At 42.5% G+C, this 14,629-nt stretch overlaps 1 protein-coding gene across 4 annotated transcripts in view; it reads right to left on the bottom strand.

The window, feature by feature from the left end:
- Positions 1-473: 473 nt before the first annotated feature.
- The window catches only part of ppp2r3a (protein phosphatase 2, regulatory subunit B'', alpha), a 101,052-nt gene continuing 86,896 nt past the window's right edge, over positions 474-14,629 (bottom strand). For all 4 annotated transcript variants that reach the window (XM_084044202.1, XM_084044200.1, XM_084044201.1 and 1 more), the window contains 7 exons: positions 9,203-9,446; positions 8,667-8,715; positions 8,215-8,304; positions 7,945-8,120; positions 5,916-6,034; positions 5,351-5,457; positions 474-3,941 (listed from right to left, as the gene is read on the bottom strand). In XM_084044202.1, coding sequence (XP_083900328.1) covers positions 3,845-3,941; positions 5,351-5,457; positions 5,916-6,034; positions 7,945-8,120; positions 8,215-8,304; positions 8,667-8,715; positions 9,203-9,446 — 882 coding nt within the window. In that variant the 3' untranslated portion in view covers positions 474-3,844. The remainder of the gene's footprint in view (positions 3,942-5,350; positions 5,458-5,915; positions 6,035-7,944; positions 8,121-8,214; positions 8,305-8,666; positions 8,716-9,202; positions 9,447-14,629) is intronic.

A 14,629-nucleotide genomic window follows, 5' to 3' on the forward strand; every position in this document is an offset into this window, starting at 1 on the left:
AGGCAATAGACCCGGCGGCCTTCCAGCGGTATCGCCGTCCGTTGTCGAAATACAGTAGCAACGGCAGGCCCATGAGAACAACTACAGAGAGTGCTTTAACACCAAGCAGCAGTGCAAGACTATTAGCAGTTTGTTTCCTCTGGTGATCCAGCCAAGGACATTATACCCACGGACTGGTTGTTGGAGGGTTTCAAACAACTTGGGATGCCCAAAGACGAGGCAGAAAGGCTGGGAAAGTATTGTGCTGTCTCTGCGGAGCCGCCGCTACTTGGTGACATGCATGTTGTATCATGAGGACATATCCATACGTTTGTGAATGTAACCTTTACTGCACCTAAAATATTTGTGTCCCTGTATGCTTTCCCTGTGTGTGGACATAAATAAATTGTTAAACTGTGTGTGCGTGCGCTTGTGTGGGTGAGGGTGAGTGGGTCTGGTGCTGGTGACGTAATCAAGAGATCAAGGACTCCCAATGAGAATTGTCTTCCTGAAAACACTTTTATTTTCAACTCGGTTCAAAGAAAAGCAAAGGGAAAAAAAAGTGGGAAAGAAGAGAAGAAAAAAAACTGATGGTAAGTATAGAGAAAAGAAAATAAGAAATAAAAGAACAAAAGAGAGAAAGAAAGAAATTAAGAAATAATTAACGAATGAAAGAAAGAAAACACCATGCCAATACAATAACACATCTGAACCTACTGAAGTCTACCCTGCAAGGGGGAAGTACATCAAAGTAAAAGTCTATCCCCCATCGCTGTGGAAATGTTTGCCTCCCTAAAGACAAAATGTTTCAAAATAAAAGTCCTCTAGTTGTCCAGAGTGCCTCTGGCTGGGGTCGACACCGTCATGGCTTCTCTCCTCTCCCCAGTGCTGAGCGAATCAACCCCAGGGAACATTGCATAGCCAGATAGAAGACGCACCATCTTCTTCAAACGTTCTACTTTAGAAATGTCTGGATGGACTTGTCTCCATCAGAGTGTGTGCGTGTGCATGTGTGTCAACAGCAGCAAATAAGAGATGTCTCTCAAAATCATATGATTGTCAGTTGGCTGGCCTCAGATCAGTCCTCTAGAGGACTGCACTCCGCACTGCTGATGATGTCATCATTGTGTTTAAAATACACATATATGCACACACACACACACACTCTTGTGATAATTTAACCCCCCCCCTCCCCCCCCATAACGCCACACAGTGGCACAGCAATATAAATCATCAAATTACATAAAAACTGAACGTTACATCAACTTATGACTCATGGCTTATTAATTAAATACACAGTCAGCCACATTTACGATGGTTATGGAGCAGAAAGTAGCAACTCATGGAACTCACAGCCTTACACAGTGTCCACCGGTTCTCTATCCCACATGGTGGAGACTGGTGTGTGTGTGTGTGTGTGTGTGTGTGTGTGTGTGTGTGTGTGTGTGTGTGTGTGTGTGTGTGTGTGCGCGCGTGCGCCTGTGTAAACACTGCTCCAGAAATAGACTCTTAAGGACTACTCTAGCAAATAAGACACTGACAGCGGAAGCAGTGTGTATGTGCATGTGTGTGTCTATGTGAACAGAAGTGCCAGTGAGTGAGCAATAAACTGAAACTAAAGCCTTGGCGTTACGAGCCAACACCCCCCCCCCCCCCCTTCCCTAATGGAGTTAAACAAACGAACACATCGACCCTTGGAACACTGTCCCTGTGGCAACAACAACGTGGTCATATTAACAGCTTAGTTCAGAGAGCTACGCGGCGCACACTCCTAAACAGAATCCTGTATCACTGATTTACAAGCAAACACACACGGCAAGCTATTACAGTAAGAGCTGTGTACACAAACACACACACACACACACACACACACACACACACACACACACACACACACACACACACACACACACACCCCTGTCCCTTTAAATACAGAGAAAATAAGTGTCCAATGGCACAGTATATTTTGTATGAGTCACATGACTTGTTGTTGTTTTGATGTTTTGTACAGGATGAGCATGGAATATGCCAGTGAGGTTCCCTGGTAGAAGCTAAATACTTTACTATTGAACACCCTCCGTATCAAAAGAAAGACTTGCTAGTTGTAACATTTCCCTCTTTTTTTCTACTGAACACGTGACATTGCTGAAAATAAATACAGACACAGCGCAAAACGTTATTTACTGGCTACTACCATCTACTAAATGAATTGCTCACAATCACTAGTGTTCACCATGAAGCCCGGTTTACACTTCCGTCATACGACGGAGCCAGAAATGGCCAAAGATCGGCTAATTCCGGGGTGCGACACCATCGTACGATGGAGCATAAATTAGGCATGAAAAGTGTTAGCATAGCGGTGTTGCTGTGTTTAATGGATGGAAACCAGAGCCAGGTTCTGTATGGTATGTATGGTATAATTAAAGCTTAATTCATACTCCATCGCACGACTGTGGCGCTTGCCGACAAGAACTAATTCACAAGCCAACACCACCAGTAAGCTGTATGTGAACATCCACGCGTCACATGGAAATGTGTGTGTGGACACAACTCTGCCAGAGAGTTTGATATGTATCATACTGAGCCTATATACACAGATCCCCCTCCTCTCACTGTACCGGAGAGAGCAGACCACATCGACATGAATGGACGGAACATTCTGGTTCCCCTGAAACATTCTTCCAAATAATTACATCACAAAGGGATTCCAGAAGGGTGGCACTGATAACATCGTTCTAAGAATAGAACGGCCCGGGCAATTCTCTGAACTGAAACTCCCTCAGGGAAAAGGTTACCCAGCCATTATGTGGCTCTGCTGCATAACAGTGATGTCACAGGTCGGTGTGTTGACACTGAAGTGGTGTGGGGGTGGCCACAGGAGGGCGCTGATCAGCCTTGTCATGTGACACCCCCCCCCCCCCCATGAAGGAGTAAGTAACAACTTCCTCAATGAGTAAAGCAGTAACACATGTATGCTGTTCAGCAGTAGATTGCAGGTTTCCAGTGGCAGTTTCTGCCTATGTCTGTCTATTTCATCCGTCTCTCTTTATTGTTATTACGGGGCAGTGGACTGCAGGTTTCCGATGGCAGTCTGTAGCCTTATTTACACTTTGTTGTACGGCCATGTCACTCGAGCGACTCAACAATTAGATTTATGTCTGTCTGTCTGTCTGTCTTTTCATTTGGAGCAGGGGCCACAAGTCTGTCTCTCTCTGTCTATCCACAGTAAACATATAAAAATACAGGACAGATGATTGTCTTTAGCATGATTGTCAGTAGAGAACTCACGATGGCAGCTATGCATTTTTTTTTTTACAGTTATTCTACAGTATTTATTTTTGTTCTTTCTTTCGCTTTTTGAGTTCTCAATGTGTCAGAGCTTATGCGACCAACTCCCCCCTCCACGCAGAAAATACATTTAACTCTCAGAGGGTACACATGTAACCAAATGGACCCAGAAGGGACCATTTGGTTACATTTGTAACCTCTCGAGAGTTAAATGAACACTGAGGATTTGACTGTGCACGCCTCACCGCTTTCTGCTTTCAGGTAGGGGTGACGAGCTGTACGTGTGTATAGATTGGACACATTATTGCACCAGATGCAGTCTTGGTATACAGTCACAAACACACAAACAAACTCTTAACAGTCCAAATCCGAGGAAGGGGAAACTCAAGTCTTTTTTTTTGTTTCAGTGTTGTCACACAGACAAACGGACGCAAGCACCGTTTTGCTGTAGCTGTCTCTGTATCAACCTTGTTTCTCCTCCCCTCTATATCCAGTCGGATCAATCGAGACTCCTCTGTCCCTCCTTTTCCTGCCTGTGAGTCCAGGAGGGGACCAGGGGTGTCTGAAGATGAGGATCTCATGCCGACAGGTCGGAAATCACCAGTTTTTCAATCTTATTCCCAATGTCTCCGGGGACCTGAAGCTCATCAGACTCATAGTCGTCATCGAAAGACCTGTGGTTGATGGCATGTAAAAGAAAACTAGATTAGCATACATGTTAGGTTTTATGCTATTTTTATATAGTTTTGGAATTATATTTCACCTGTTTACAGGTCGGGGTGATTTATAGTTTATTTGTAAGTGGATGGATCTCCATAGTGGTTGGTCGAGGTTATTACATCTTTTACGTTATTATTTATCTATTTTATAAGTATACAATATTTTCTTGCGGTTATGGGACGGGAGAATATTTTTGTTATTATAAAGAGATTTAGAGGTGATTTGTGGTTTAATAATGTGTTCATGTTTCGGCTGGGTTTTAGACGTAGAACAATCTAAAGCCGCCTTTATCAGGGCATATTTTAATACGACTCTGGGTTACATCAACAGTCCTTTATGCGCAGTCCTTTATGCGCAAGCTGCTATATGCTAACGCCTCGTGTGTGTAGTCACAGGCTGGTCATAGATATACTGTACACAGTTTAGGTAGAAGTGTGTTTGTATTTGTATGAGTGTGTTTAGTGAATAAATGACAAAAAGACAAGGTTGTTATTTATTGGGTTTATTTGTAGTGTGGTTGAGTGGTTTTCACTGACAATCCGGTTTAAACAGCACCCTGTGCGGAGGGGTTTATACAGGTTAAAGTTAGTTAATCTTGTATATCCGTACAATACAGTAGAGGTGTACTGTGTACTATATTCTGCACTGCTTATTCTTTTTGGTTAAGTTCATTGATTAACTGTTATCCTATAGTTTCAATGTACAGATTATCATTTTGATAGTATATTGTTTATACTGATGCTAGGTTCTTGGTTTACCTGTGATCGTAGTTTACTGAGGCACTACACTGTCTCTCTGCATTTGATGTACTACAGTATGTGTTTACCTTGCTTATTGTAAGTCGCTCTGGATAAGAGCGTCTGCTAAAATACCTAAATTGTAAATTCAAAGCTTGCAAATTAGTCTATGCGTGGTATAAGTATACTGTAGCTGTGTTATGTCTTGTTTGCATGTGCGTTAGTACTGTATGTTGTTGTTGTTATGTATGAGCACCAGGGCCGGACTGGGACCAAAATTCAGCCCTGGCATTTTGGTCCAGGCCGTTTTGTCAACGGGGGGGGGGGGGGGTTTCACTGCTTCAGCCCAGCCCTGCACATGAACTCTGCAGCCACACTGAGGCCCCTGCTGGAAAGCATCCCGGCCCAAACATAAACGTAACTAATAATTGGGCCCCGCGACCCGGAAATGACCGTAATAATCCTAAAACGGGAGCGAAAATATATATATATATTTTTTTTTTGGGCCCAGTGGCCCACTGGCCCAGCAGCCCACCGGGCATTTGCCCGGTACGCCAAATGGCCAGTCCGCCCCTGATGAGCACGCTTGCAGAAATATGTACTGCATGTGTGTGTATGCATTTTACCCCTCATGTAGCTGTTCATTAGCAGTCTCTTCCGCAACCAGTATCTCATACTCCTCTGAGGCGTATTTGTCCCAGTCTGACGGCTCTGGACCCTCACTGTCAATGTCCTAAAACACAACACTCACCATTAACAACCCGAGTTGTTGACCGGGCCCTGGATCCCGCAGGGGGTCTATACATGTCCCCTCCTTTTTTCCCTCTACACCAAATTTCTTAACCAAAAAATGGTAGATCTACAAGCTTGAAACGCAATGCGCTGTGAGTTTGTAGATCATTATAGGGTTGCTACTAGGGTTATAGGGTTGCTAGGGTTCAAGTGGTTCATATTTACAAGTTGAATACAAACACAACAAAAAAAAGCACTTTAGCAGCAGATGTGGATTTATTTCCAGCATCCCATTGCGAACATGTATTGACAAGCACCAGAAGTATCACAAGCTAGTTATCTGCAGGTTATCATGCGTTATTTATTTTACTGCCCTGATATGCAGTGCACACAGTACAGGACCGGTCAATATTGTGTTGGATTGGATGACACTGCAATGAATAGTGTATTAACCCTGACCTTTTGCACAGCAAAGGGGTCTCTCTGCTCATGATCCAGGTATTTCTCCAGGTTGAAGAAGGTGTCGAAGAAGATGTGGGCCATCCGACAGCGCTTTAGATCACTAAGGGTTATCTTACCTGCAGAAATAACAAATGCAAAGTCAAACAGAGGAACAATAGTGCTAGAGAGACAGACGGCCAGCCAGCCAGACACACTGACACACACACACACACACACACACACACACACACACACACACACACACACACACACACACACACACACACACACACACACACACACACACACACACACACACACACACACACACACACACACACACACACACACACACACACACACACACACAAGGAAGGCGAGGTTGAACAACATTCTTTATCTTCTGGTCCAACATCAGCATAAGCTAAAGGGCCGGTCACACCAGGCACATATATATATATATATATATAATAACTCCAACTATAACGATAATTATGTGAGTGTCCACATTGAATGATAACGCTGTGTAAACAGTGGCACCAAACTTGCGCAGCGCTGCGTCAGAGTGCGCACACAGAGACAGAGAGCGACAGTGAGATCTCCACCTCTGTGGTGCTGAAACACACATGCAATAGGATATATGGATAATCTGACTGATTATTAATTATAAGGAGGCCAGATAATTAGTTGTAGGCTATACATGATGAAATGCCAGCTATAAATTAACTAAGTACATTTACTCAAGTATTGTACTTGAATATTGAGGTACTTTTATTTACTGGAGTATTTTCAATTGTCTATACTTTTACTTCTTTACTTTTACTCCACTACATCTCAGAGGCAAATATTTTACTTTTACTCCACTACAATTATTTGAAAACTTTAGTTACTAGTTACTTTGCAGATATAAATATTATTACATTATAAAACATACATTAACCACTTTAGCCCTATTTCATACCTAGCTGGCTATTTGAAAATGGTCAATCTACAAGCTCATGTTGTCAGCTTGTAGATCTGCTATTTTCATACATTTTAGTACTTTTATTTTTGGTACTTTACATTTTGATACCAATACTTTTGTACTTTTACTCAAGTAAATTTTGAATTCCGGACTTTGACTTGTAACAGAGTACTTCTACATTGCAGTATTGATACTTTTACTTAAGTAAAACATTTGAGTACTTTTTCCACCACTACCTACCGGCTAGCATTAGCTATTCATAATAGTCTCCTCATCTCCATACATAATACAACTCACTGAATGTGATTACGAACTAATCTGCATGAAATCAATGTATAGAGTGGGGATCAAGCACGCATGATTGTGACGGATTGTGACAGAAGCTTCCTGCTCTCTCGACAGCCTGATCATTGATGATTAAGGGCTGAAGGGTTTTTGCAGAAGACCACAACCATCTCCTTGGTTTTGGAGATCTTTTGGAGTTAAGTTGATAATTACACCACACAACTAGTGAGGATAATTCTGCTCAGTAATCGGTTTCATCGTGACAGGAGATCAGACCTGGCTGTTGCTATGGTGGTGTCATCCGTAAATGTGTGCAACGAATACAGGAGTTGACAGAATGTAACCCTGGGGAGAAGCAGTGCTAATGTGAACCGACTGTGATCATTTGTTGTTGATTGACTACTTTGTCATGCTAAAATCAATAAACACACAGGCAAAGTGCGTGAGTAGCACTGGCCTCTAGGTGCTGTAGGATGAAGTGAATGCAAAAGGGATACAACAACCTCTATAGAACTATTTTCCCTGTTTCCAAATTGAAACGGTTCAAGCATCACACTGGATCGATAATTTGATACAATTCTCAAACACCTTCATAATAACAATTATGTTATTGTAAAACAGAGGTCAATGCCACAAGTCTATAATCGTTTAGACAGCTGTTATTTGTCTTTTTAGGTTAATGATAGGCGTAGACAGAGAGACAGACAGACAGACAGACAGAGAGAGAGAATGAAAGAACGATAGACAAGAGAGTTGGTCAGCTGGAGAGTGACAGTCAGAGATGAGTTTGAATCTGACCTGGGGCCTCTGGTTTGACCAGGTCGAGCATCTGGCAGAGCAGGTCCTGGAAGGGCAGGGGTTCGATTCCCATGCCCTCCATCCTCTCACACTGCTCTTCATAGAAATACTCCAACTCAAACATGGACAATACCCCGTCTCCATCCACATCCATACAGCGGAACCAGTACTCTATACTGGAGACAGGTACAAGAGGGTCAGACACGTATACTGTATAAAGCACGCACGCACACGCACACACACACACACACACGATTAGCAAAGTTTTACCTGGTGTGATTTTTCTTGTCTTCCTCAGAGATGAGGAACCACACAAACTCAGCATAGCTCATCCTGCCTTCCCTCTGTACAGAGTTACCCCTGGAAACAACACACATGGAATCCTTCGCATTTAACCACTTTTCATTAATTGATGTTTTTATTGACAAAAATGCATATACATGACCATATATTTGTACATATCTGTCAAAAGTATAAAACACAAAAAAGCTCGAAAGATTATTTCCACTGTTGTCCTTGACAACCATACTTAGTGAACTAGTTGACTGGGGTCAGCTCTGTACTTGGAGATCAGCTATTTTCAGCAAATATCCCCCCAGAATAGGGATGCTAGGGTTCAAGTGGTTAAGTGTCAATCAGAGAGCGTGTGTGTGTGTGTGTGTGTGTGTGTGTGTGTGTGTGTGTGTGTGTGTGTGTGTGTGTGTGTGTGTGTGTGTGTTTACCGTGTGACGGCCCCTGAGAACATTCTCTCGATAATTCTGTTTGAGGATGCTGTCACAGATGGGAATGAGAAGAATGTGACTTTAAACCCACACACAATACAATCACATGCATTTTTAGGCAACTGAATACACAAAGGCACGGTGATTGTGACCAGATGTTGGTGTTATCTGCACTGTGATTTGAATGTTTGCAAGAGTGACAAATCATTTAATGCTAGCACAAACATCGCATATACCGTATGAAGCAATTGACTGCTGGGTCTTTATGGTCTCTTTGCTTTCATTACAAGTGGCAAATCACTAATCACTATGCGCATGTATTTTTATACTCCAATTGGGCAACACTTTTATTTACATAAATCCCTCGCAATCCCAAAGCTGCACGTGGAAGTGTCACTTCGACGTGTTTTTTTCCCCAGTTTAAAACACTTTGTTGCTAAGACATAAATCAGGCTTTTATGTGTAGCTCGACATACATCTCACTAGAGTCAATTAGATTGATTAGTTCGATTAACTGGTGCAGCCCTACATCTTACCATGGTCATTGTATCTGGCCAGATCCTTGGGGTCTATGTAGAGGTCGTGGTCAGTGTCCAGCTCCCAGAACTTGCAGTAGATGACGTAGAAGTGCTCGTAGGAGAAGTAGTCAGTGATCTGGTTGATGTCATCCTCCTCCTCCAGCAGGGCCAGCGTCTGCAGGAAGTTGCTTCTCCGCAGCTCCATCATGGTGATGCGTCCCGTCCAGGAGCGGTTCACCACGTAGAATATCCGCTGGATCACCTAGGATGACAAAGCAAAAAAACAAACATCAATTCATATATCGTTGCTGTCGGGCAGAGGAAACCTTGTGTCTTCCATATTTCAACTTTTTAATGGTTTTGCTTCGAAATACTTTGCTATAAAAGAGTGTCGCGCAACAGTAGCGAAACTAGTAGATCATTTCAAAACATTTTGAAAATATCTTGAATTATGTATTTTGAAAACTTAATGTAAATAATGTAAAAATGTATTCTTCTCCTGTGGGTGTGCCTCGCACAAAAAAAAAATCAAATGTGGATCCACGGGCAACACATATCAATTTATTTGGGGTCCTTGACATGAAAACTGTCCTACAGTAGTGGTGAGGTCAGTTGGCACCGGCTGAATGAAGTGTCTAAATATGGGTGTGTGGAAGGCTGCTGCCTCTACAGCAGCAGGCCGTAGGGGGCGGTAGTGTGTGTCCATGATGTAATCACATGCTAAAACACCAGAACCCCAGCTCTGCACCTCTCCTCTCCTCTCCCTACAGAGCAGAGCCTCATCTCGTGTTGAAGCCAGCCCAGAGTGCACACACATTCACAAACACATACATGGAAATGCACAGCTGCTGAAGTTACTCGAAGTGCAGCACGGTTGCTTTGTTGACCAATTACAAGTGGCAAATTCGGGGCACAGTCGGTAGCGCTGTCGCCTCACAGCTAGAAGGTCCTGGGTTTGATTCCCGCTGGGGTGGCTGTGGGCACTGTGAACGTGTCTTCTCCTCTGTGTCATCAGCGCCCATACCTTTGGTGGGGTTGACGAAAGGGCCTACTCTGTGTGGAGTTTGCATGTTCTCCCCGTGTCCCCTATAGTAGTTAACACTCGCATGACTGCGGTTTGACCATCCCCTATGCTGCCTAAATTCAGGTCCAAAAGAACGTTTTTTCCTGCTATTCTATTGGCCACTGTCTCCCTTCTGCGCTCCAGAGGAGCTGACACCTTGTCCCCCGCCTGCAGGACACAGTGGGGGGTTCCATTTTCTTTTAAAAGGCTATTAACATTTCAATTCCACTCTGCTCAGTGAGCTCACATTATATGTTGTTGCATGCAAGCAGGCAGAAACATTATAAAGTGGGCCAACTTGTAATGCTAACTGCAGATCCTGTATGTAAAATCTTTATGAAAAAAAGCTTATAAAACAGTGTGATCTGTGGCGTCAAATTAAACTCTTGAGTGAAACATGGATAGCCTATATGAACCACTGAAGCCTCGGTCTACACATGACGTTCCAGAAAGACCTCTTTTTATTTTCTCAAGATTATTTTTTCTTCTTTCTTTCTTAAAATAGCAGATCTACAAGCTCACAACGCGACACGTCGTGAGCTTGTAAATCGGCTATTTTCAAATAGCCGTAGCCTAGTTGCTTCTTTTGAGTTTTCATAGATTTGGTTGCTTATTTCTCTCGCAGAATCTGGCAACACTGGTTACACCGTCTTGCCCGTTTACATGGAGACGCGAGGCGCAGCGTTTTCAAAGAATTCCACTCTGGAAGGAGGTTTCACTTTATTGCTTTTTCAACCCCTGATAACACCGTTGCCGTCTTAACGGACGGCACATCTGATACTTATTTTGCAGTTTTCTGTAGAGACCGTTGTCGTGTAAAAGGGGCCTAAGTTCTGCCCCACTATAGACATTTTTAAATCAAATCTAAAGACCCACCTCTTCCTCCTTGCTTTTCTGCTTGAGGATGCCCCATGGTTTATGTCCAATTTGTCTTTCCACTACATGCATTTTAATACAAAAAAACTTGCTACAGTATTTAATCCTACTATAATTCTAGTAACCGTGGTGAGTGAGTGAAGCTACCCGGTTCTCCTCAGTGGCTGGACCAATTGCTCTGATTTTGCACACAGCCATTGACCATTACCATCTGAACTTAACTGTGAAGCCCGTTTTTCAATTTCATCAAATCTCAGCTTCTTATTAGCGCTTTTGTGTCAAAGAATGTCGCCATGGTTACGGGGCTGCCCAGCTATGGGACGAACTTCCTCCCGGGTTGCCAGATCATGTGCGCATATCCCCCCACGGATGCGTCGACCGGGTATGGTCTAGTGTCTTTAAATACTATAATTATTTGTTAATAGATTTTTTGTTTTGTTTTGTTTTTATCTGTTTACTGTGACGTATTCTAACTTTCTTTTACTGCTACGCGGCCCTCACACCTACGCCAATCTGACTGATATGCCCATATATGGAGATCTCTGCATATGTCAGTCCTTGTCCCTTTTATGCCCATATATGGAGAGTCCCTGATGTCATCAGTATACGCCCATATATGGGCATGCCACCTTTTGTACCCATACATTTGCTGATGCCATGAAGACACATTGAGATTAGACAACACACTCCATATTTGGGCGTAGCTGCATTGGTCATGGTGACATGACATCAGAGGTCCGCCAGCCCGCCGGCCGGTTCTACCTTAAGGCAATTGTAATATAGGATATGACTACTGTATCATGTCATTCTTGATTGGTAAGCACTTAACTGCTGCTTTTTAAAACAGGCTATATGAATAAAGATGACTTAACATGACTTGACTACAGTTCCATACAATTATCTAATCAGCAAATAGTGCCAGTGATTGTTCTAACATTATCAGTACATCTCAGTATCCGGTTGTCTTCCTTAATGAAATGTTTTTTACAAAGTTGGCATTAGTAGTGGTGTACCACTCTGTCTCAACCCCTGTGGTGATGGAGGCAATACAAGTAATTATAACTAACACAACTAGTATCAGCTGTCATACAGGGTACATCCACAGTCAGAGCTGGCACAATCATGTGCTGCTCAGCAGAACCTCACCAATCATGACCCAGTGACAGTTTTATCGTCACAATAGAGGTTTCCAGACAATTAATACCACCACCACAGGCTTCAAATTCCACTCCGCAGTTCAGCGAGTATGGAGCAGCACACTGAAGCCAAGACGACAACTGATGCTGTGTATGTGACTCATAAAGGCCTGCTCAGCAAAATCCCAAATTACAGTACAAGACAAAGTGTTGTCTAAATCTTAAACTTGATTTACAGACTGACTCGTTGAGCACCGAAAATAGCCGAGCGCGGTGTGGTGTGAGCTTGTAGATCGACCAAAATGTGTAAGTTGTCCAAAAATATAAATGTACTAACTTAACAGCAAAATGAAACAATCACAATAATTCATAGCATAATTCTGTTGGAAAGCCCATCACCCTTCCTTCAGCTCTGTGACTGAATTAATTGAAAACATGTTTAGAAATTTTATCAGACATTTCGAATCAACTGCGATAAGTATTCATAAAACCTCTAACAGTAGTATGGACAGCTCAGTCATCATAGCTACTGTAAACACAAAACAACAATAATAATCAATTCTCATTAAGATTATATTATGTTTCCAATTAAAGGTAGGGTAAGTGATATGTTTTGGTTAAAACAAAAAATATTTTGTTAAAAGGTTAAAGCATTACATTCTGATAATACTCATTGCTATAGAGTGTTTGTTCAGTAACAGGAGTCTCCCCGTCTCTCCAGCTCTTTAACAGAAAATACATTTTCCGGTAGGTGTCAAAATCTTAGCCAATCAGGAAAAAGTACCCATTTTTAAGCTTCATTTGTACAGTGTTCCAGTTCCAATTTTGCCTGCTCATTTCTTAGTGTCATCACTTACAATTTCACTTGTTTAATCTATATCCTGATTGAGTTCTCTATTCTGATTGGATAAAATTGGAAATGAAACTGAAACAAAAATGCATTTTCTGTTTTATAAAGAGCTGGAGAGACAAGGAGACTCCTTTTACTGAACAAACACTCTATAGCAATGAGTACTATCAGAATATAGAGCTTTTTAACACTTATTTTAACCAAAGAAAATCACTTACCCTACCTTTAACTATATTGAATTGAATGCTTCAAAAAAGAAAATAATGAACAAACAAACAAAGCTCTAATCGTTTTTTTTAATAAATCTGACACAGTTCATTAACCACTTAAACCCTATCTTTCCACCTAATTGAAGCCCGGTCCGTCTGCGTACGGACTACTAGATCAGAGCAAGCGTGCCGGCATGAGTGCAAAAGTCGGGGACATTAGCTGGGGGGGGGGGGGGGGGGGTGTTTCAACGGTGACTAAAATACTGTTCTACCACGAGATGTCAACTGTAGCAGCCTACTATAAGAGACATTCACCTCGATGAATAAGTAACTTCATCCATGATCACACCACATGCCACTTTGATTCCACGGAGGTATAGTTTAATCACGCTTTGTGATTCTTCTTTCACACCTACAGCCAGCATATAAACAATTGTATTAGCTTGTCTGACACCTAGTTGATGAGTTGAGAGAGCAACTGCACGTAGCCACAGAACGGTCATTGCGGCGAGAGGCAAGCATGCAGCCCATACACAACGACGCAGCGCAACACAATGGGAACGGTGGAGTGCTAGACAGCGCCAGTCGGGAAAAATAAATAAATAAATAGACCAGTCGATCACATTGGGGGGACATCTAGGCCCGGCGCCTATGGATCAAGCAGTTGTCCAATTCTCTCCAACTTGCTACAAAAATCGTTCATACCCAGGGGGCAAAGGGGGGTATGCTGCATTTGCTCTGCTATAAAAGGTTGGCCACCAGAAATAATATCTATGACCCCGTAGGATCACAACCTATATGGACAACCCTGTCAATTTTTTGCTGGAAATCCAATATGGCCGCCTCAATATTGGCCCCTATCAGTACCCAGGGGCAAAGGGGGGTATGCTGCATTTGCCCTGCCATAAAAGGTTGGCCACCAGAAATAATATCTATGACCCAGTAGGATCACTACCTATATGGACAACCCGGTCAACTCGGTCAACTCCAATATGAAATCCAATATGGCCGCCTCAATATTGGCCCCTATCAGAAAATAGCTTTGGCAATAACTTTTGAACCAGATGGGCTAGAAATAAAAACTTGGTGTCTATTTCATGGTTTCAGAGCATGAGAAACTCAATGGAATACTTATCTTTATGATTGGGTGTGTCTGGACCTTTAATTTGCATATTTCCAAGATGGACGCCACGCGAAAATGAGTTTTACTATGACTTTTACAGTGACAGCTTACTGTTATGGCAAAAAGTCTGCTTTTTAAGCAATATGAATACATTTGGTCAGTTTGAGCTTTCATTTCTATTTTGTCAA

The sequence above is a fragment of the Gymnoscopelus microlampas genome (assembly GCF_963454915.1).
Source record: "Gymnoscopelus microlampas genome assembly, chromosome: 20".
In the NCBI taxonomy this organism is placed as follows: domain Eukaryota; kingdom Metazoa; phylum Chordata; class Actinopteri; order Myctophiformes; family Myctophidae; genus Gymnoscopelus; species Gymnoscopelus microlampas.